This window comes from Abrus precatorius, unplaced genomic scaffold, assembly GCF_003935025.1.
Source record: "Abrus precatorius isolate BTA unplaced genomic scaffold, Abrus_2018 Scaffold10, whole genome shotgun sequence".
Taxonomy (NCBI): domain Eukaryota; kingdom Viridiplantae; phylum Streptophyta; class Magnoliopsida; order Fabales; family Fabaceae; genus Abrus; species Abrus precatorius.
The window spans coordinates 13,361,116-13,385,990 of NW_020874292.1; the positions used below are offsets into that span (position 1 = coordinate 13,361,116).

The 24,875-nt window shown below is 38.0% G+C and overlaps 1 protein-coding gene across 1 annotated transcript in view; it reads left to right on the forward strand.

Moving 5' to 3' along the window:
• The window catches only part of LOC113862317, a 45,033-nt gene extending 21,924 nt beyond the window's left edge, over positions 1 to 23,109 (forward strand). The window contains exons 12-20 of the mRNA XM_027495410.1: positions 9,540 to 9,676; positions 9,858 to 9,928; positions 10,021 to 10,074; positions 18,111 to 18,253; positions 18,590 to 18,730; positions 21,219 to 21,458; positions 21,636 to 21,695; positions 21,955 to 22,233; positions 22,399 to 23,109. Coding sequence (XP_027351211.1) covers positions 9,540 to 9,676; positions 9,858 to 9,928; positions 10,021 to 10,074; positions 18,111 to 18,253; positions 18,590 to 18,730; positions 21,219 to 21,458; positions 21,636 to 21,695; positions 21,955 to 22,233; positions 22,399 to 22,533 — 1,260 coding nt within the window. The 3' untranslated portion in view covers positions 22,534 to 23,109. The remainder of the gene's footprint in view (positions 1 to 9,539; positions 9,677 to 9,857; positions 9,929 to 10,020; positions 10,075 to 18,110; positions 18,254 to 18,589; positions 18,731 to 21,218; positions 21,459 to 21,635; positions 21,696 to 21,954; positions 22,234 to 22,398) is intronic.
• Positions 23,110 to 24,875: the final 1,766 nt, after the last annotated feature.

Consider the following 24,875-nt stretch of genomic DNA (forward strand, 5'->3'; position numbering starts at 1 on the left):
TTTTCCAATTATGGAACTGGACAAGTGGTTAACAAAGCCAAAATATGGTAAAAACATTAACCACTTATCTAGTCTATTGTTCTTTAATTGGAAATGTATTCCAACACTTCATAAAATGCAATTCTCACATTTTTGTGTGTGTGGATTTTAACTGGATTTTTCTGGTACAATTGATTGCAATTAATGGGAAATCAAGTTTATTCAAGGTAATTAGGTTACAAATGGCCATAATTTGTCTATAGACTGTTGCTCAATTTCCTAGCCTGGTAATTGTAATCTGATACTGTTTGCTATGACTTACAAATATGCATGTTTAACGTTGTGATCAATTTGTATCTAAAGAAAATTTGATATGCAATGATTTTTGTCAGGTCGTGTGTTATTCTGTTTTAGAATGTCTTTGGAAAGCCATCTGGATATTATTGACCCATGAAAACTTATGATTGCAGTTTAAAGCAGCAAAGCACCAAATTTTATTGTTTCCATTTTGAAGTTGTCTTTCTCCAGGCCTTGTTAACAATTTGATATAAGTAACTAATGATTTTAAGTATGAATAATGTTTATACTTATTGATACTCTTAATTCTAAGAATAAGGATCTTTCTAGAGGTTCCAAGGTATTGATTGATCTTGAATAGATGTACAATTGGTAGATATTTGACCATTAATAATATTAGATAGTTAAAGAAAACACCTTTAAGGTATACTACTGCCAACTTTGGGATAACAAACCACTAGAAGTAGCACTGGTACCTTTATAAACAGAAGCAAAGCAACAAAACTCAAAGTGATATTTCTCCTCTATCTTGATTTTTCAGCCCTTGTACTAGTGACAATAACTTATTGTTACACACGCGAGTGCAACTTGTCTTGTGGCAGCAATAATGCAGTATAAGTTTTAGAAGTTGGTTTTTTACCTTAATATGCACTTGTAATAATTCTCATCATGAAGTGTGGCAATTAATTTATATGAATAAATGCCCACACTTAAGTGTGTGCTTAGTTGACATGAAAATAGGCAGTGGAAAATGGGGCTTTGAAATGTTTGAAACAAGAATCAATTGCATGATGAGATGTTTGATTTTGATTAATTTTATGAAAAAAGAAATTGCTTTAATTTTCAAAGGCTTTTAAAAAGGCGGTGGAAAATTATCTACGTGCACATGATTTGCTGATTGAATTGGGTTGGAGCTAGAAGTGGCTGTGAACATAGTTCCTGAGAAGATTCTTGCAGTTTAATACTGTTAAGAGAGAAGAAAATGAAAGAGCATTGAGTGAATCCGTGTGTTTCAACTACACACCGAAGCATATATTTATACTAGGAGCATTGATACAAGAATTAATTACGGAGATATTATGGATGCCTAATTACCATAATTACAAGAATATCATTTCCTTAAATACAACATATCTTCTCCCTAATTACATTACTATAATTACATATTTTCATATTTGCATATTTCTAACACTCCCCTCAAGCTTGAGCATATAGATCATATGCACCAAGCTTGTCATATATGTAACTAATTCGAGGACCTCTCAAAGACTTACTAAAAGCATCTGCCAGTTGATCATTTGAATTGACAAAGCTTGTGGTGATGTCCCCCGATAAGATCTTCTCACCAATGAAGTGGCAATTGATCTCAATGTGCTTTGTCCTTTTAAGAAATACAGGGTTTGAGGCAATATGCAAGGCTGCTTGGTTATCACAAATAAGTGTCATTTGTGTAATCTCCCTAAATCTCAGTTTTCTGAGAAGTTGTTTCAGCTAGATAGTTCACATGCGGCTAAAGCCATGGCTCGATATTCTGCTTCTGCACTTGAGCAGGCAACTACACTTTGCTTCTTACTTTTCTAAGAAATTAAATTTTCTCCAATAAAAATGCAATAGCCAGAAGTAGATCTTCTATCAGTAGGAGAACCTGCTCGATTGGGATCTGAGTAACCTACAATTTAAGCATGACCCTTGTCCTCATACACGAGTCCTTTCCCTGGGGCTTCTTTGATATATTTTAAGATGCAAATCAATGCGTCCTAGTGTCCTTCGCAGAGAAAATTGAGAAATTGACTTACCATACTGACTGCATAAGAGATGTCTGGACGAGTGATAGTAAGATACTTTAGCTTCTTAACCAATCTCCTATACTTCTCTGAGTTAGAAAGAGGCTCCCCCTGACTTAGTAGAAGTTTGGAATTAGGATCTATAGGAGTATCCACAGGTTTAGTGATGTCATGCAAAGTGGCTAACAGCCATATCTATGTTTTTATCTTTCTAGTAGTTTTTTTAATTTTTATTAGTTTGTTAGGATCTTTATCTTTCCTTTAATTAAGAAGATTTATATTTATCAATTTGTTAGGCTTCTAATAGTTTTGTTGATCTTATATATTGGCATCAAAGGCCTATGAAAGGGGAGATTAATTAGTGAAGTCTTGAATATTTCTCAATATCCTTGTGTCAATCCCCCGGTATTCCTAGAATCAACGAGTTCTAGAATCAACGAGTTATTGATAGTCTCCCTATTTCATTACGTACGCTGCATCATTTAGCACTCATCAAACCTGTTTCCTCTAAGATATCCATTGTGTACTTCCTTTGGGAAATAACAATACCATTCTTGCATTGTGCCACCTATATTCCCAAGAAGTACTGAAGTCTCCAAGGTCTTTTGTCTAAAAATAGTGACTTAGGTGTTGCTTTACTGTGTAATGCCATGATAATCACTGCTAGTAATAACAATGTCATCAATATAAACAATCAAGTAAATGCATCCTGTGTCTGAATGGCGGTAGAAAATTGAATGATCTGCCTCACTTCTAGTCATCCCAAACTGTTGGACTAAAGTGCTGAATCTGCCAAACCATGTTTTGGGAGACTGTTTATCCATATAGGGATTTTCGAACACGATAGACTAATCTGAAAGACGACTTCTGAGCAACAAAATCAAGAGGTTGCTCCATATAGACTTCCTCAGTGAGATCACCATGGAGAAAAACATCTTGATGTCAAGCTGATAAAGAGGTCAATGGCGGATGACAGCCATGGACAAGAATAAGTGAACAAACGTCATTTTGGCCACTGGAGAGAAAGTGTCACCATAATTCAAGCCAAAGATTTGAGTATAACCTTTGGTGACCAAGTGAGCTTTAAGGTGATCAACTCGTCCATTGAGGCCAACTTTAACTGTGTAAACCCATTGGAAGGGGAGCTAGGTCCCAAGTTCCACTGCTCTGAAGTGCATTCATCTCATCAAGCATAGCTTGAGTCCAACTAGGATGTGAAAGAGCTTCATCTGGATGTTTAGGAATAGAAACAGAAGACAAAGACAAAAGGCACATATAATGGAAAGAAGACAAACGATGATATGATAAAGCAACATAATGAGGAAAAGAATTGCAAGTGGAACGTATACTTTTGCGAAGAGCAATAGGAAGATCAGCCTTAGAAGGCAAGGCCGAAAGAGGTGAATGAGTTAGAGGCGGTAGTGAGTCAAATGGAGTCCCTTCATTGGCTGGTGTTAGCATAGGAGGTGGGTGGGGCCGACAGAGATAAACCTGTAAAGGACGCAGAGGAGGAGCATCTGGAGGAGAGTCATCTGGCGGAGGTGGAGGTGGTGTCTCTGGGGGTTGAAAAACAACAGGAACAGGTGGGAGAGATGTGACAGATTGAGAAGGTGCTGAAGAAGACTCAGACCCAAAGAAAGAAACAGACTCAAAGAAAGTAACATCAGCTGAGATAAAATAGCGTTTAAGGGTGGAAGAGTAACACATAATCTTTTTGAGATCGACTGTAGCCAAGGAACATACATTTGTGAGTACGAGGCGAAAGTTTGTCAACCCCTAGACTAAGATTATGAACAAAGCAAGTGGACCCGAAGACATGAGCAGGTAAAGGATGTAAAGATTGGCGAAGAAACAGGACAGAGTGTGGTATCTGGTTATTAAGAGTAGAAGAGGGCATACGATTGATAAGATAACAGGCTGTAAGGACAACATCGGCCCAAAATTGATGAGGAACATTACCATGAAAGAGAGTTCGAGTAGTCTCAATAAGATGTCTATTCTTCCTTTCAACAACCCTATTTTGTTGAGGGGTATGTGCACAAGAGGTTTGATGAAGAGTGCTATTAGAAGCCATAAATGATTGAAAAGGTTGAGACAAATATTCTTTTGCAGTATCACTACGTAAAATACGAATGAGAACACTAAATTGACTTTTAATATCATGGTAAAAGGACTTAAAAATAGAGAATAAGTTAAAACAATTTTTCATTAAAAACAACCAAGTGCAACGAGAATAATCATCAATGAAAATAGCAAAATACTTAAACCCTAAGGTAGATAGTACGACTAAGACCCCAAACATCTGAATGGACCAAACTAAAAGGAGACGCAGCTCGTGTATTGACACGATTATGAAAAGAACTACCAATATGTTTTCCAAATTGACATGTCTCATAGATAATGTGGAGAGACGCTGCACCATTTGCTGAAGCTTTGAAAGACTAGGAAGACCAATCTGAGCATATGAAGAAGGAGAGGAGAATCCACCACAGATCTAGCATGAACCAAGGGACGAAGTTGATATAGTCAATGTGACTCACATCCTGTGCCAATCATCGGCCCCGAAATCTAGTCCTGCAGAAATACAAAGTCTTTAGTGAAAGAAATCACATATTCAAGAGAACGAGTAAGACGACTTATGGAGAGAAGGTTAAAAGGAGACCTAGGAACATATAAGACATTGTTGACGAAAAGTGATGGAAGGGATGAACAATACCAAGGCCCTGAGATTGTGTTTGAGACCCGTTAGCCATAATAACAAAAGGTAAATAAGTAAAGGTAGAGAGAGAAGATAAAGTAGAGTGAGAGTTACCAACAAAGGAATTACCCGTGTGTGCAATAGAAATAGTGGAAGTAGAGGTCTAATGATCATCATACTACTTGAGGAAATTAGAAAGGATAGCAAGAGGCGCCTAAGAAGCAGACGACACAGTAGTGGTTTCTGGTGGAGGTAGTGTAGCAGCCTAGGCAGCATTCACGGTCCGAGTGGGATGGCCATGGAGAGCAAAGCACTGGTCAATGGTGTGACCAAGTTTGTGACAATGGTCACACTTGGGACGACCTCTGCTGGTTTGTGGGGGTGACTATGGTCACTATTCTGAGAGACCAAAGCGGAGGGGTCAATGGGGACAGGAGCCACATCCGGATCAGGAGGAGATTTGGGCAGTACACGGAGTAAGGTGGACCAAGCAGAATTCATAGTAGTAACAGTAGGATAGCCTAAAATCTGATCCCGAACCATAGAGTAATCAATAGATAGCCCATACAAGGCTAACAGCATAAATAAGGTCGTACGTTGGTCCAATTCCTTTGCAGGGGTATCGGCGGGAGGCAAGAGTTCATTAAAGTCATGAAGAACATTGACTTTGTCCAGATATTTAGACATTGTTCCATTAAGACGGCAAGGAGTAATGACACTTATGAGATCTTGGCAAACCCTATAAAGATGCCGAGTGTCATTGGTATAGAGTTCCTTAGCTTGCACCCAAACAGTCTCATGATGAGAGAGAAAACACCTACAACAGAAAAAAAAACAGAAACAACCTGACGGAGGCTCAGAACAAAAAATTGAAGGCAGATTCGGAATCAGCAGAGTGAGATGAGTTCGGGGGGTCTAATTGCTGACTGAAAATCTGATCCCGAACCATAGAGTAATCAATAAATAGCCCATACAAGGCTAACAGCATAAAGAAGGTCGTATGTTGGTCCAATTCCTTTGCAGGGGTATCGGCGAGAGGCAAGAGTTCATTAAAGTCATGAAGAACACCACTGACTTTGTCTAGATATTTAGACATTGTTCCATCAAAACGGCGAGGAGCAATGACACTTATGAGATCTTGCCAAACCCTATAAAGATGTCGATTGTCATTGGTATAGAGTTCCTTAGCTTGCACCCAAACAATCTCACAAGTCTTATGAGAATGAAAATTTTGGCATAGAGAAGGACGAATGGTGGACTTGATGATGCTGCAAAGCTGGGCATCGATCTTACTCCACTTCTCACGATTAGCAGTAGCCACAGAGTCTTCCTTCGTCGTAAGGTGGTTCGCGTAGTCTTGGCCCTTAAGCCAAAGTTTGATGCAGAGGCTCAAGAATCATAGTTGCGGCCGTCAAGCTTCTCTGTATAGAGTGAGCAATGATTTAATTAGTAAAAATGGATGCATCAGCTTTGGGAGTAGCAAAACTCACCTTGGGTTGTAATGATGAGAGCGAAAACACCTGCAACAGAAAAAAACCAGAAATAACCTGATGGAGGCTCAGAACAAAAAATCGAAGGCAGATTCGGAACCAGCAGAGTGAGATGAGTCCGGGAGTCTAATCACCTGCTGAAAAAGTCACTGGACGCATGACAATAGAGGTGGTTGGAGAGAGAAACAACAACTGAGGGCATGTTTCTACTATCAAAGCGGGGTTGGTGGCGTTGGAAAGCCATTCAGATTTGGGATTTGGTCCCCGAAACAGTACGCCGGCAATGAACAGTATCATCAAAAAATAAAACCAGTCGGGAAAGAGACCAGAAATCAGAAGAAAAACACGATTTCTCTGGAAAAAGATTTCACTGATAAGCAATGGGCCTACCAGAAATGCATGGATTAGGATTACTCTTTCACCAGGCTCTTCAATACTATGTTAAGAGAGAAGAAAACGAAAGAGCATTGAGTGGATCCGTGTGTTTCAACTACACACCGAAGCATATATTTATTATACTAGGAGCATTGATACAAGAATTAATTACAAAGATATTATGGTTACAATTATCATAATTATGGGAATATCATTTGACATTACCATAATTACATGTTTTCATATTTGCATGTTTCTAACAAATACAAACGGAAGAAAGCGGGCATTGTTCCTTGTTGGTTAATAAAGTGGAAAGGGCAGCCTACTGAAGATGCTACTTGGGAAGATGCTACTTGGAAAGATGCTGTCACAATTTCCACTCAATTTCCAGATGTTAGCTTTTAGGACAAGGCTTCAATTGATGGGGGTGGCAGTGTTAGGTCCCATGAACCTAAGTGGATAAGTCCAATCTAACTTAGTCATGGGCCTTGGATTTGTATTTTGGACAACATATAGTAGGAGAAATAAGAAGGGGCAGAATGGGAATTAGAGAGAGAGTTTAGTTATGGAGAACACATTGACATTTAATGTTTCATATAGTGTGGGGAAGAGAGAGAACGAGCCAGTTATGCTTTTTTCTGTTAGTTGTGAGCAAGGGTGTGAACCTTTGTAGGAGCTTTGCTCTGGATATTGCAGAATTGATTCTGCAGTATTTTCTTTGTTAATAATCCTTCCTTCTTCTAAATGCTTTGCAAACATTGTATGGTCAGTATGGCATTGAGTGAGTCATTTCGTTTAACAACCCAGGTTAATCTATCAAACCAAGCTTGGGGGTGATTGCTTAAGACCATAGAGTGATTTTTACAACTTACACACTTAGCAGTTCATTGGCCCAAAAATTCGAGTTTTTTAGCACATCAGGATTGTCCGAGCTTACTGATTTTATGGTCTAGCTTGGCGATCCCAGTTGATCTTGGTGGTTTGCGTTTCCAAGGGCGAGCTAGCATGGAAAGGTGGCCAGAGATTGTAAACTCGTATGATCTTACGTTTTGGCACACGATTTTGACTGCTATGCTGCCAAGTCTCATTCTTCTTCAAAGCCTTGATTTCCTCCTCAATAGCAGCTTTCCCAACTCAGGTACTTGGACTGCTTTATGAAAGTCATGAGGTATCTTGGTGCTGTCCAAGGTGGTGAATAAAAGTCCTTTATTCCTGCAACAACTTCTCAAAAGAGACATGATTTCCAGTTGGGTATTACGTGCATGATCTCCCCCTTTTCGTCAAGAAAATAGGTATGTTTAGGTCATTAATGAGTATCGTCAAGTTCTAAATTCTGGTCTGAATCTTGGTTTTGCCTTGGAAGTGTAAAGGTTTCTATCTCTTTTTGAGTTTTCTTCTTTCTTGAGTAGACTTGTAGCTTTTTATCAACATGAGCATTAGGTTCATTCTCGAGTACTGCAGCAGATATGTCACTAGATTTAGATTCAGATTCTGCTCCTAATTTCAGTGCTAAATCTATCACAAATTGAGTTTGAAGAACATGTTCAATTGCAGCAACAGTAGATTCTGAAATCTGTGGAGTGGGACAAAGAATCTCCCAAGGGTGGTATTCACTAGTATTCACTCTCTTCTCCCAACTGCTACCTTTGGGTAAAATGTTTGATTTTCAAAAAAGGTGACATCCATGGTATGATAGAATTTTCTGGTTGAAGGGTGGTAACATTTGTAGCCTTTTTTGTTTGGAGAGTATCCTAAGAAGATGTACTGTAATACTTTTGGGTCCAATTTTGCTTAAATTTGGCTTCTGGTCATGTATAAATGCTGTGCATCCAAATATTTTTGGTGGAAAGGTTGGTAAGGAGTTTAGTGTTTGGGGTATATGGACAGTAAGGTTTGATGGGGAGTTTGAAATTGAGGGTTTTGAAAGTCATTCTGTTTATCAAGTAGGCTAACGAGAGAACTACTTCACCCCAAAAATGACTTGGTACATTAGTTGACAGCATGAGTGATCTAGTAATTTCCATGAGGTGTCTATCCATCCTTGCTACGATCCCCTTCTGCTGTGGTGAATCCACACGTGAAGTTAACTGCCCAACCATCCTTGCTTGGGGAGGTAAGCACCAAGGTAGAAGTACTCCCTCCCATTGTTAATTCTAAGGACTTGAATGTGGGCTTGAAACAAAGTTGGGATCATTTTACGGAAAATTTCAAATATCTTCCCCACTTCCAACTTTTCTTTCATAAGGAACACCCATGTAACCCTTGTGTGATCATCTATGAATGTGACAAGCCACTTTGATTATATTGCTAACTCGAGAAGGCCCCCAGACATCACTGTGAATTAAGGCTTAAAACCAAAGTTAATTTTTATAATTAACTTGAAAAATTACTATTATATTTTAATTATTTGCATCCAGTTGTTAACTGTTGTTACTAAACAACCATTTAGTGTTTATTATTACTACATACTAATTGTGGTATATCAATACTGTCACGCAAGTTTAGGCATCTATATGCCATAACAAAACATTGCAATCCTACATTTTGAGCAATCTTATACTTTGACATCTCATGCTTAGGCGCTTTACATACCTGGTCTGTCTACATAATGGTTCCTTAGAAAGTTTCTATCCATCTTTTTAACTGGAGGCAATTAGCTTGTCTATGTCATCCTTGTATCTCATTTTTCTATTATAATATTCAGTGAAAAATGCTCACAATTGTCCTAGCGCGTGTTTACTTTATTTTTGAGAAATGATAGTTTATTTTTATCAACTTCATCAGAGAACTTTGGAAAAAAATAAACAATGATTGCCTGGAAATAATCTATTTCCTCCAAACACCCACTTGAGTGTATCTATACTTAAATCTATCTGTTTTAATTAATATTTAGTTTTTGTGGTTCATGGCTTGTAGGTAAAAGTCATCTTTTTCTCAAAATCGGGGGAGCGTGCTGCTCCATTTATACGACAAGCAGCTAAAGACTATTGGGCTTATGCTTCATTTGCATTCATTCTCTGGCGGGAAGAGGAATCTTCCTATTGGTGGGGAGCGTAAGTTGCAATTTCTGAAAAATCTGAACTGGGAAAAAACATTATTCTATCTTTTATCTTTTCCATATAGCAGATGATGGTCCTACAAATGTTTTTGTTACATTTACTAGTTTGTTGATTCATTTCTTGATTTGGCATTAAGTATTGAACTTGATTTGTTTTATCTGTTTTTTAATGTCAGATTTGGGGTGGAATCTGCACCTGCTATTGTATTTCTTAAAGACCCAGGTGTAAAACCTGTTGTTCACCATGGTCTGTTTCTTTGTCATACAACCTGAGAGTGAGAACCATTTGAATGCACTTGTAAGCTTCAATTAACTGACTACCTGTGCATTGTGGTGCAGGTTCAATTAACAATTCTTTATTTTTAAATATGATGGAAAGTAATAAACAGCAAGGTATATACAACAGCACTATTGTTTAGATTCCCCAGTGTGTTTAATACCTATAATTTTTTCGGAACACAATTGTCTTTATCTATTAAATTTTTAATGTGTGTTGGGAACAATGCAGCCTGGAAATTTTTAAATGATATATTGAGGGGAAAGGGTTGGGGAAATAGGTGGATAATTTGCTTATGGGAGTAGTGCACTAACTTCAATGGATCTTACGGCTGACATATCTGATCCTAAATTTAATGGAATTAACTTCTATATTTGTTGGAATAAACCAAATACTTTTTGGAGAATGAAAATAATACTGCATTCTGTTAGAACTGTATCAATATCAAAGGAGGAATGGATGTTGTTGAATGAGAACAGCCCTAACTGCTGCCAATGTAGCTGAGAATAAGAGTAAATGGATGTACTGAGTTGGCTCTTTGAGAGGCCAGACTCTCCTATCATCAACTGAGTACATTAGGCTGCTTTTAATGTGATAACTCATCCAGCTATCTTCAAAATCTGATAATTTTGGTGACCTAATCCACACTTCTAATTTCCCTCCTTGTCCTTCACTTGTAGCTAATACCTCTGCTGGTTCTCTACTTCTACCTAGAGCTCATGAGTCTCAGAAAGAATTGGTGATAGGGGTTGTGAGACTGCATTAGGATTAATGCTCTTCTTAAGAAACTGGGTGAATGTGGCTATGATCCAGTAGCTGGTCTCAACCATATGGTAGGATCCATAGAAGTGTGTGTTGAGTTTTTCATTAGGGTGCTTAGCTAAATATTTCAGCCTATAATGCTAAAGATTAAGATAAGCCCAATCTCCTATAGTTAATTCCATGTGTCTTCTCTTATCCACAATTCTCTTCGTGAGTTCCTGTGCACGCAGCAGGTTGCTTATGAGTTCCTTAAGCTCCTAATATCTCTTGTTAGTTAACCTGTTAACCTATTCCAATTTGGATAGAATGGTGGTCCCCTTAAGCAAAATAGGAGGGTCCTGTCCGTATAGAGCCTTGAAGGGGGAGTAGTTTGGTTGTAGCATTATGATTAGTGTTGAACTGAAACTCAGCCTAATTCAGCCAATTGGGTCAGTGCTTGAGGTTTGTCCTTGAGAACTTGACAAATTTTGTGCCACCTTTATTCCCAAGAAGTATCGAAGTCGTTCAAGGTCTTTTGTCTGAAAATGGTAACATAGGTGTTGCTTTATCTGTATAATGCTATGATGATCACTACCAGTGATAACAATGTCGTCGACATAAACAATTAAGTAAATGCATCCTGTGGGTGAATGGCGATAGAAAACTGAATGATCTACTTCACTTCGAGTCATCCCAAACTATTGGACTACAGTGCTGAATCTGCCAAACTATGCCCTAGGAAACTGTTTTAAGGCCATATAGGGATTTTCGAAGACGACAGACTAATCCGGAAGACTCCCCTTAAGCAACAAAACCAGGAAGTTGCTTTATATAGACTTCCTCAGTGAGATCACCATGAAGAAAAACATTCTTGATGTCAAGCTGATAAAGATGCCAATGGCGGATTGCAGCCATGGACAAGCACAAGTGAACAGACGCCATTTTGGCCACTGGAGAGAAAGTGTCACCATAATCGAAGTCAAAGATTTGGGTATAACCTTTGGCGACCAAGCGAGCTTTAAGGTGATCAACTCGCCCATCTGGTCCAACCTTAACAGTGTAAACCCATCAGCATCCGACAACTGATTTGCCCACTGGTAGGGGAGCTAGGTCCCAAGTTCCACTGTTCTGAAGTGCACTCATCTCGTTTAATATAGCTTGACGCCAACCAGGATGTGAAAGAGCTTCATCCTGATGCTTAGGAATAGAAATTGAAGACAAAGACGAAAGACACATATAATGAAAGGAAGATAAACGATGATAAAGCAACATAATGAAGAGGATTGCGAGTGAAACGTATACCTTTGTGAAGAGCAATAGGAAGATCAGTCTCAGAAGGTAAGGTCGGAAGAGGTGAATGAGTTGGAACCGGTGGTGAGTCAGATGGAGTCCCTTCATTGGCCGGTGATAGCACAAGAGGTGGGTGGGGCCAGCGGAGATAAATCTGTAAAGGACGCAGTGGAGGAGTATCTGGAGGAGTCATTTGGTGGAGGTGGTGTCTCTGGGGGTTGAAAAACAACAGGAACAAATGGGAGAGATGTGACAGACTGAGAAGGTACTGGAAAAGACTCAGACCCAGAGAAAGGAACAGACTCAAAGAAAGTAACATCAGCTGAGATAAAATAGCGTTTAAGGGTGGAAGACTAACACTTAATAATCTTTTTGAGATCAACTGTAACCAAGGAAGATACATTTGTGAGCACAAGGCGAAAGTTTGTCAACCCCTAGACTAAGATTATGAACAAAGCAAGTGGACCCGAAAACACTAGCAGGTAAAGGATGTAAAGACTGGCAAGGAAACATGACAGAGTGTGGTATCTGGTTATTAAGAGTAGAAGAGAGCATACGATTGATAAGATAACAAGCTGTAAGGACAACATCAGCCCAAAATTGATGAGGAACATTACCATGAAGGAGAGTCCGAGTAGTCTCAATAAGATGTCTATTCTTCCTTTCAACAACTCCATTTTGTTGAGGGGTATGTGCACAAAGAGGTTTGATGAAAAGTGCTATTGGAAGCCATAAATGATTGAAAAGATTGAAACAAATATTCTTTTGCATTATCACTACGTAAAATACGAATGGGAACACCAAATTGACTTTTAATTTCATGATAAAAGGACTTAAAAATAGAGAATAAGTCAGAACGATTTTTGATTAAAAACAAACAAGTACAACGAGAATAATCGTCAATAAAAGTAACAAAATACTTAAACCCTAAGGTAGATATAGTACGACTAGGACCCCAAACATCTGAATGGACCAAACTAAAAGGAGACGCAGCTCGTTGATTGACACGAAAAGAATTATGAATATGTTTTTCTAATTGACATGACTCATAGATAATGTGGAGAGGCGCATAACCATTTGCTGGAGCTTCTGAAGACAAGGGTGACCCAACTGAGCATGAAGAAGGAGAGGAGAATCCACCATCGATCCAGCATGAGCCAAGGGACAAAGTTGATATAGTCCATGTGACTCACATCCGGTGCCAATCATCTGCCCCGAAATCCGGTCATATAAAAATACAGAGTCTTTAGTAAAAGAAACCATACAGTCAAGAGAACAAGACAACTTATAGAGAGAAGATTAAAAGGAGACCTAGGAACATATAAGACATTATTGATGGAAAGTGATGGAAGGAGATAAACAAGACCAAGGCCCTGAGACTGTGTTTGAGACCTATCAGCCATAGTAACACATGGTAAATAAGCAGAGGTAGATAGAGAAGAAAAAACAAACTTATTACTAGTAATGTGGTTAGTGGCGCCAGAGTCAAGGACCCATGGACCAAGAGAGGTAGAGTGAGAGATACCAACAAAAGAATTACCCGTGTGTGCAACAGAAGCAATGGAAGTAGAGGTTTGGCGATCCTCATACCACTTGAGGAAATTAGAAAGGATAGCAGGAGGTGCCTGAGAAGCAGATGGCAAAGTGGTAGTTTCAGGTAAAGGTAGTGGAGCAGCCTGGACAACATTCACGGTCCGAAGGGGACGACCATGGAGAGCAAAGTACCAATCTATGGTGTGACCAAGTTTGTGACAATGGTCACACTTGGGACGACCTTTACTAGGTTTGCGGGGACGACTACAGTCACTATTCTGAGAGACCGGAGCAGCGGGAACAACGGGGACAGAAGCCACATCCACGTCAGAAGGAGACTTGGGCGGTACGCGAAGTAAGGTGTGACCAAGCATAATTCATAGAAGGAATAGTAGAAGAGCCCAAAATCTGATCCCGAATCATAGAGTAGTCAATAGGTAGCCCATACAAGGTTAGCAGCATAAAGAAGGTCTTTCGTTGGTCCAATTCCTTTGCAGGGGTATCGGCGGGAGGCAAGAGTTCATTAAAGTCATGAAGAACACCATTGACCTTGCTCAAATATTCAAACATTGTTCCATCAAGATGGCGAGGAGCAATGCACTCGTGAGATCTTGACAAACCCCATAAAAACCTTGAATGTCATTGGTATAGAGTTCCTTAGCCTGTACCCAAACAGTCTCACAAGTCTCATGAGAACGAAAAATTTGCCGTAGAGAAGGATGAATGGTGGACTTGATGATGTTGCAAAGCTGGCCATCAATCTTACTGCACTTTTCAGTCAGCAGTATCCACAGAGTCTTCCTTGGTCATAAGGTGGTCCACGTAGGCTTGGCCCTTAAGCCAAAATTTGATGTTGGAGGCCCAAGAATCATAGTTGCGGCCGTCAAGCTTCTCCATATAAAGTGAGGTAGTGATATAATTAGTAAAATAGATGCGTCAGCTTTGGGAGTAGCAGAACTCGCCATAGGTTGCAACGAGGAGAGAGAAAACCTACAAACAGAAACAACCTGGCAGAGGCTCAGAACGAAAAAACCGAGGGCAGATTTGGAACCAGTAGAGCAAGATGAGTCTAGGTATAATCACTGTCTAGAAAAGTCGCTGGAACAGTACCCGATAGTGAACATGTCGTCGGAGCTGAAACCAGAAATTAGAAGGAAAACACGATTTTTGGAAAAAAAATTTAACCGATGAGCAGTGGGCCCACCGGAAATGCACGAATTAAGATTACTCTTTTGCCAGGCTCTTTGATACCATGCTAAGAGAAAATAAAACGATAGAGCATTGAGTGAATCCATATGTCTCAACTACACACCGGAGCATATATTTATACTAGGAGTATTAATACAAGAATTAATTGCAGAGATATTATAGTTACCTGATTACTATAATTACAGGAATATTATTTCCTTAAATGCAGCATATCATCTCCCTAATTACAGCATTACTATATTTTCATATTTGCATATTTCTAACACCCGTCAACCTCCTGCTCTTCTTGATTTAGAAAGCTAAAGAGAGAATCATTTCTTCCTCCAAGAGTAGGCTCACCTTTCAATTCAACGCTTTTCCACACCATTCAAATTTCATGATTTGTTGCCTCCAATTTGTAGTGACCTCTCCTATTGTGGCCAACCATTCCACACCCAAAATTAAGTCAACCTCTGTCATATCAAACACATAAGAATCAATGCATATTTGTAAGTCTTCCAATCAACTATTACTCCACTACACCTCCCTTGCACTTGTTTTCGGTTCCCATCTCCTAGTCTAATTCCTACCTTGGTGTTGCCATATTCTAACTCCAAGGACTCAACAATCTTCATCGAGATGAAATTATGAGAAGCTCCGCTGTCAACCAAAATTACTAATGGAACCCCTTTGATTTTTCCTTTTATTTTCATAGTTTTGGGTTGAAATCCAACTCCTGGACCCCCTGCATAACAACTAAGAGTAGAACACTCCAGCCCTCTAGGAGGATGTTCCTCCATCTCCAAAGCTAATACCTCTTTCTCCCCCTCTTCAGATTGTTAATCATCCACAATGATTAACTTGAGCTGTCGCTCAGGGCATTGATGCAAAGGGTGAAAGTTTTGGCCACATTTGAAACACAATCCCTTTTGCTTCCTCTCCAGTAGTTCACCATATGATAAGTGACGCATTCCTTGATCCTTTCCATACTGAACTCGCCTTTCTCCATCCCCAACTTTGCCCAAACTTGATCCACCAAACTTCCCTTCTTCCTTTTGAAACTCCTTGTTTTGTGTTCCACTTGAATTTCCACCAAGTCGTGCCATAGTCAAAGGCTCTGTTCCAAAACGCGAAAACAGAGGATGAGAGTAACCCTCATTTCCTGTATTTGAGCTCCTCCTATATGTTGTTTTATACTGCACATCCCCTAACAAGTCAGCCTCAATTGCTCTCGCTACCTCCATCATCCTTACCTTGTTATCAGGTTTATGAATATGAATCTTTCATCTAATCTCTGCCTGAAGACCATGCATAAAGTACGCCATGAATTGCTGTTCTGGCTTCCTGTTCGATATATGAATTTACAGTCCCATCCCGTTGAATTTCTATCAAACTCTCCAAAGGGTTCTCCATTAGAGCTCCTCCATACCTCCAAATTAGTGCTACTTTCAGGTTATCCCATGATGGTTCTTCATTTTTTATCCATAGATTGAATCAATGAACCGTAGGCCCTTCCATGGAGATTTTGGCTAGTTGCCACCTTTATCTCTGGCTGAGTGTCTTGAATTTCGAAATATGTCTTGGCTCGAGAAACCCACGCCCCTGGGTCAGCGCTATCAAACCACGGAAGCTCGACCTTCTTTACTGCAGATCAAAACTCTGCCGTTGCAGAATTTTCAGGGTGTTTGTTGACTTGATGAAGCTTCACCAATTTGATGCTGAGAGTGAGAAGATTCTAACAATGTATTCTGATCATGGGACGGACCTCGTGACAAGCGCGATTCCATCTATTTCATCTCTTCCATCAACTTGAAAACTGCATTCTGCAAGTCTGACTGTGACCTCTCTTGAATATCAGCTAGCTTTTAACTAAGTTCTCTAGTGAGTTCAAACGACCTTCCATGGCTGGTACTCCCTTTTTATGTTTAGGCATACAGCTCCTTTGCCACTCTCCGACTAGGTATCCGGCAGGTCGGACCAATTTGTTAGAGACCGAATCAAAGACGTAAAAGATATTATTAACACACAAAAATACTGCAGAAAAGATTCCTGCAATACCCAGAGAACAGCTCCTACAAGGTTTGCACACGCTTGGCCACTACTAACAGCAGAAAAGTATAACTGACCCTTTCTCTCTCTTCTCTCCCCTTATAAGAAACATTACACGTCAACCTGCTCTTCGTAACTAATTTTTCTCTTTAATTCCCATTCTTCCCCTTCTTATTTCTCCTACTATAAGTTTTCCAAATCCAAGGCCCATGACTCAGCTGGGCTGAACTTGTCCCCTTAGGTTCATGGGACCTAACAGTACCTGTATTGCTTGATATTTTGAATCTCAGCTCCTTTTAGTTGAATTGCATGGTCACGGCTCCTCGGTTGGGGTAGACCCTCTGGTTGCTTAAACACATCTTCAAATTCCATTAGTATTTGCTGTATTTCTATTGGAATCTCTAACCTCTCCCCGTCTTTCTCAGTCAGCATCTTATATTCAATCAAATACCCCTCCCCTTCATCTTGCAATGCCTTTTTTATTGATCTAAGAGAGGCTTTCCCTTTGGATAGTATTTCCTTGTATCTTCTTTATTTATTCTCCTGTTCTAATATCCAGACCAGTTCTTTGAAATCAACACATATCCTACCCAAGTTTTGCTACCATTCCAACCCAAAAGGTGAGCTTAACAGTGGCTGAAAAATTTGAAAAATCAGAATAACATCGGTGAACAGTTAGGCTGCAGACGCACAGTATTGCCAGAACAGTACATTGATGAACAGTGATGCAGCGGAGGGAAGGCTGGAAATTGGAATTGAAGCACAATTTCCAGGAAAAAAAATTTCACCAATGGGCAGTTGGCCTACCGGCTATGCATGGATTTAAGATTCTCCTTTTGCTAGGCCCTAGAAGTGTTAAGAGAGAAGAAATCAAAGAGAATTAAAGGAATCTGTTTGTTTCAACTACACAATGGGCTAAATATTATTGATAATAATAATAATAATAATAATATCAATGATTACAAAATAATTACAGAATAGACAGTTACCTAGTTACCATAATGACGAAGATACTAATCTCCTTACTTAACATATTTATACATATTTAACAACAATGATTTTACTCGACCACAATTTTACCCACGATTTAAAAAAGTAAAGGCTTCCAAAATCATAAAGTCGATTTTACGATTTGAATTGGGATTTTTACTACAATGTTTACCATCATCATTTGAGTTTGTAGATGGTAGTTAATGGTGTATATAATTACTTTTTCTGTCTGATACTAATGTTATGCTATTCAAGGAATTTTTAGTATATGACATTATTATCTGAAGTTTATAAACTTACAAATTTTCTAATCCCTAATTTATCTGCTGCATTTTCCTCTGTCTACCATTTTTACTTCCAGAGCTTCCTCAGCTAAGAAGTGTGACATCAATGGAGCTAGGCTGTGATCCCCGTGGCTATTCTCGTGCTGGATACGATACGGTTATATGGTATTGTGCCATTGCAGTAGGAAGGCCAAGCTTGGAGTTAAACAAAATGCGTGAAGTATGCACTTTTGTCTTGTCTTGGAAATAATTTCTATGATATGTTGCACACATCATCATTTACATCCAGAATTATGCTCATTTGAGTTCCTGATAAAAGTCAAATTGTTGTTCCATTTTTGGTATATTTGAGCTTTGATGCATAATCCTAGTAAAGTAAAACTGGGGCTCCAGACTAGTTCTAGATAGATGCATAATCTTAATAAATTGGGTATAATATTTATTACACTTTTTTCATTTTTATTTTTCACAGATTATAATTTTGAGAGGTGAATCTTTGTCTTTTAAACAAGTATGTGTTAGTCAAATTTGGCAGATTTGTAATTCAGGTCCATAGACTATGTGCAGGGTTCAAGAAACATTGTCTAAGCATAGCCACGTGGATGTGTCATCTGAAAATCAATCATTAGCCCCAGCTATTGACGCATTTAAGAGAAGGCGGTTGACATTTGCTTGGCTTGATGGTGAAAAGCAAAAGGTAATCTTTTGCTTTCATTTGCTTGATTTGCACTCTTTTTTGTCATTCTAAATAAAGTAATCCTTTTCTTTTCATAATAAATTTCACAGTACCGGTAATTGGCATTAGTGAACAAATTAACAAATATGAATTCAGAAATTTTTTTTAAGAATGGTTATTTCATTTGACAATGACCCATGAGCATCATAGCAATATTATTCTAAATTGCTGCCCTGACACTGTTTAATCTGCCAAATGACGGTTGTAAATAACACGTCAATTTGAAAATGTCCCATGACCTAATTTGACCACTAAATCAATAGAATGCTTATTCATGAAGATTTTATCACAATATAGCATCCAGTGTTGCATGTTCATCTCATCTTTGACAGGTGGAACTTATCTATTTTGTAATGATGTACTTATTAATCATAAAATATATTATTTTTGTTCTGTTAACCAAGATGGTTTTTGTTCACTAGTCTGCAGAGGCTTTTCATACTGGTATTACCATTCCCAGTTGTACACGAAATTCTTAACATTAATCCATGTATATTGTATCCTAGAATATTTTGGATATCTTAGAGACTTTTTTTGTACTAGTTTCTCTATTTTCTTAGTTTCTATTTTTCCTAACATCTCATGATTTGTTTCCTTATTTTGTTAGAATTATTAGTTTAAATAGGAATGTTAATACACACTCTTTTGAACACACCTTTTAATACACCTTTTGTCATTGGTCAATTTTTAAAAAGTCAAAATAATTTTAAAAGATGACCAATTAATGAAGCAAATACTTTGACTTTTTTTAAAAAGCTGACCAATCACAAGAAGTATGTTAGTGTGTGTTCAAAAAAGTATGTTGCTAGCATTTCTCTTAGTATAACAAGGGGTTAATGTTTTAAATTTTATCATCAAATTGTAACAAATCATGTCAAATCAAGTCCTTTTACATCTACAGCCCTATAATTGAACATGGTATCAGAGTGGTACTATCCTAGGTGACCTGTTCTATCACTATTTCGTTGGAGTTCCCTAAAATGTCTTTTGGTTTGACCCAACATTTTTTTTAAGACACTCGAGATTGATTCACTCACATTTGATCTTCGAGTATTCACAGAGACACGTCTGTCTTTTTCAGAAGTTGTCAATCAACATATCCTTCCAAGTGTTGATGCAGGAGGCAGATCTCCTGCACTTATGCTTGACTTTTTTGCTATTGTTCCTTGTGCTCACTTGCCATCTTGGCAGTATTGCCTCTTCTTTTGCTGGACTAAATTAGTTCGTCAACTCCTTGTTTCACTTCACTCTTTTATTGAGTCATGTACATGCTCAGCCTTTATCGCATGCCTATTTGTTAACGCTGTCAGCCTTCATTGCTGCGTGAGTAGCCAACTTTCATTTTGGCATTATTTATTGATACTGTCAGTGTTCATAGTTGACATGTGAGTGTCCATCATTCTTTGCTGACCTTTCATTCTTTGTGCTGTCAGCCTTCAATGTGAGCTTATTTATTGACATTGTCACCCTTTATTACTGACGTGTGAGTGTTCAACCTTTGTTGCTGACCTTTCATTTTTTGTGCTGTCAGTATTCAATGTGAGATTATTTATTGACATTGTGACCCGTTATTACTGACATGTGAGTGTTCAACCTTCATTGCAAACACAATTGGGAGACTGCTTCCCCAAAGAAACTCCATCCAACTGCCTTCATTGCAGAAACCCTAGGCATCTTCATTATGTCTGTTAACACTGTCCACATTGGTCTGCACCACTGTTTAAACCTCCTAGTCCCTTGCCACTACCATCTCGTGATGGAGCTAATACAAACTCTCCTCTAGAGCCTACTCCACCTCATTTCAGCCCTGCCTCCTAAAATTGACCTTCCTTTTGTACTTGGAAAAAGTATACCCTCAACACACAATCCTTCTCGTTATGTTATGTTGGGCTGCCTTCAAGAATGGCATTGTTGGGGATAGAGATACAGTCTAAGAACAGTTTTGTGATTTCAGTTATGTAATGAATATTTAAGAGGGGACAAGTTTGATGAATGCTAAACCTATTGGCACTCCTTTGGATTCTAATGCCGAACTTTTGTTAAATCAGGGAGAGAGCCACTTGTAGACTTAGCAAGATACAGAAAATTGGATGAGAAACTAAATTATCTCATTGATACTCACCCAAAATTCTTCTTTGCAATTAACGTAGTTAGCCAATTCCTTATTTATTCACATTAAGGACATTAGTATAGTATACAGTAATTTTTATTTTGAAATATACTATAGGAGCTCATGGAAAAGGGCTTATATGTAAAGACAAAAGTCATACTCAAGTTGTGGGATATTCTTATGCTGATTAGGCAGGCTCTCTTATTAACATGAGGATCCACTTTCTGGTATTGCATAGTCATTGGTCATGCTTTTGCATTATTCATGGGATATTTTGAATGAAAATTACTTCTGCATTATCTTTGCATCTGGCCTGAGCTAACAGAACTGATATTTTAGGACTACTGTCAATTTTACCTTGGTCATGCTGCTAGTGATCACACTTGTGGGCAACGGAAGGGTGTAACTGATATTCCTCGGTTATTTGTTATTCGTTACCTGAGAAATAGTAGTGCTGTTGATTCGCCGGCACAAGAAAAGACAAAGTGGACATCACTACTTGTCCAAGATCTAATTGATGATTCTGATCAGACAGGCCAGTTTGTGGCTGGGTACAAGGATGCAGTTGATGTTTCACAGGTTTTCCATTTTACAATCAAAATTTTCACATAAAAAGTTCTTACATTTCTTGTGTAGCTTAAATGTATTATGTCATATTACTTGTGAAATATCTTGTGCGCTATAAGAACTAATAATGTACGATGAATTAGATCTAATGCACAGCTCTTTTAAGATATTTTCTATTTTCTTATGCAGATAACTCAGTGGCTTGCAAATATTATAGCAGATGGTGACTCAAGAGATTTACCATTCTTTGTAAGTTTTATTAACTTGTGAATAGGTTTGGTAAGCCTTAATTTTAGGCCCATATTGAATGTTGAATTTGCAAGTAGTAACCTGGGCATTCAAGTATTTGATTCTGTTTACTGGTGTTTTTCAAATGATACATTTTCTTTTTGTGATCATAATAATTTCACGACTGTCAAACTTAATGCTTTGAAAGGACAGAGTTATTGCTGGGATTAATCAATCCTGTATTGTTTTCTTATTTTGCAATATCATTTTCTCTCTGCAGACACTACGAACTCCTAGGCTTGTTCCGGATGAAACCGAACCTATTTGGTCCAAAAGTGTACAAAATATTCCCTTGAAAAATCTGAAGCAGAGTATTCTGGGCGGTGTTAGTGGACTCTCTGTTTACCTTGAGGATCCAAGAGTTGGTCCTTTTCTTCTTCTGGGTGCCTTAATTTCTTTGGGTACCACCTGGCTGCGAAGGAGCCAACAAGTTCAGCTGTCTAAATCAAATCAACCTAGTTCCAATCAGTCATCAGACTCAAACCAACCTAGTTCCAAGGTAATTTTTCCTTGATATGCTTATCTTTGAGAATTTGATTTTTGAGTTATATGGCATTATAGGATATACAAAGCCAAACTAACGTAATGGAGCAAGAATTTTGTTGTTTTATGCTTATCTTGTATATTTTCCAAATCAAGGAATTACTATATTTTCATTCTGCAGGCACCGTCCGAGGATGAAGGAAAACAGAGACCAAGAGACCGAGTCCGGAGTCGGTCAAATAAAAAACCGCCCCCGTCTATGACAGATTTCGAACCATCAGATGCTTACCAAATGCCGCTATCAGATTCTGAATGAGTAGTTTTAGGTTGGTTTCTCCCTGAAGGACAGGAGCATTCCAAGACATAAGTTACATGGTCTAAAAAGTGAAACTCCTGAATGTCTTGGTTTGGAGCCAATATAATACAATATTGAAACCATGTCAACCAGTGATTTGAAGGCACATAATCCTTATGGCAGATATCAAGAATGAAACGTTCATGAATTCTGTTCTAGGCATAAATTTGCTTAATATTTGGATTAGCATAGTTAATGTAATGCAACTCATTAAGAGATGATTTAACCAAAATTGAGGAAGCCAACAGAATTAGCATAAGATGAAGTAAAGTGAAGTCGTTAAAGTACGTTACATGTGAAAAAAATTATCATATTTTCATTTAGAACATCTGATTTAAGAGTTAGACAGACGCAATTGACCAGTTAAGCGTGGAACGTGTGTACATGGCTGATCAGGGATGCGGCATCTACTATGCTCTCTTTTATAGTAATAGCAATTTCTTTCATTACACTTCATAGCAAATTGACTGTCTGCTAATGTAATTTAATTTTTTTCTTAAGCTGAAGGTTAATAATAATGATTATAATTCCTTTTTTAAATGAAATTATGTGATACAAATCAATTCCAAGAATGAAAATGAATCATTCTGTATTGAAATATTAAGAAAAATTAGTAGCAAGAACTATTGTCCAAAGCCTATCGAGACCTATTGCTCTCCATCCATACATAATACAATAATTTCCATAAGTATCCTTACTCCAAACAACTATAAAGGCAGGTAAACTTCACCCACCAATTAACTTCTCTCTTTCTACCTGTCACCACCTTTAGCTATTATTCCTTTATTTATTGGAGTGTAAACCCTTCACACTGTGGGCCTATGGCACAGCTTTTGAGCCCATTCTTCCCTTTGAACCTGTAATTCATTTGATCCTATCATTATTGATGAATAAAGATTTGTCGTGAATCTTTATCAAAATATAAATAGAAATTAATGTAATACTAATGTGCTAACTTAGGTTGTCTTCTATGAATCATTGGATGAGTAATCGAATATCAAACATGTACTTTGCAATGTATTTAGAAAGCAAGTAAAAAAGAGAGTTTTGTGATTTTAAGTTCAATCTACTTAAGTAGAAAATTAAATTGCAAAATTCAATCAATAAAATGTAGTAACTTCTAGTTGATTCATGTTGACTCTATTCTTATTCTTCTCAAGATTTAATACTCTTCCTCTCTTTCCAAAATTAGATTAATTTAACAAGCGAAAATCAACTTTATGTTTCTATACGAATTAAGCAATTCAATGGACTCTAATCTTTCATCTCAAGATTATGCAACCTTAGAAATAAATCAAGAATTAAGCAATTCAAGTTTAGAATCTCATTTAACTATTTATTCAATCCAAGAGATTAGGAAGAAGAAATTCATGAAAGAAAAAGAATTATATTAACATTCAAAACTCAAGAATTCAAGTGAACTCACTAGGGATTACAAAAGGTTTACCCTCCATAAAGATGGGTCTCACCATTACAAAATGGAAGTAAAGAGAAATCAATAACATCAAGATGAAAAAAGTGAAGAAAATGGAAATCAAACCCTAGGTTGAACCATTGACTGTCACCCAAGGTTACCCTAGGCTCTCTCAAAAGTATCATAAAACTCTAAAAAGTCTAAAGGAAAAAAAGTTCTGCAGAAAGTTTTCTAACCCTAAATGATAAAAATCTATATATAGAAAAGTTGACGCCTTCATAGTAGTTACTATTGTAATTGATAGTAACCACAGTGTTGTCCTGACTGGAATAACTACTATCACATGTGAAATTTCCTAAGGGAGGGAAAGTTGTAACGTCCCGAATTTTTGTATTAATATAAGTATATATGTGGATTTTCATGTGTTTGTGTTTAATATATATATATATATATATATATATATATATATGGTGATGAAAATATGTATATGATGATGTGGACTTATATAAATGTGTGAATACGAGTATAAGCATATATGTTAGTTTGTGGTTGAACTAAAATTGTTGAATATGACTGGGCTGGATTGAAAATAAGCTAAGTGTGTATTGTAGGGTGTTCTCTCTATAGTAAGAAGGCCCTAGGTAAAAAGCATGAAACTGTGCGGTTCTCGCTGTAGAAAGAAGGCACTGGGAGAAAAGGGGAGAAACAGCGAGAGTTCCCTCCCTAGAGCGAGATGGCGACAGTGGAAGGTGCATTTTTGAGAGAAATCTCGCTATAGTGAGAGGGAGGGGTCACGTTGTAGCGAGAGTGTCGTGATCAAAAGGGTATTTAATGGTTGTGAGTTAGATCGAAGGTTGAAATCATGTTTGAAGCGTTTGGAGGTAAGTTT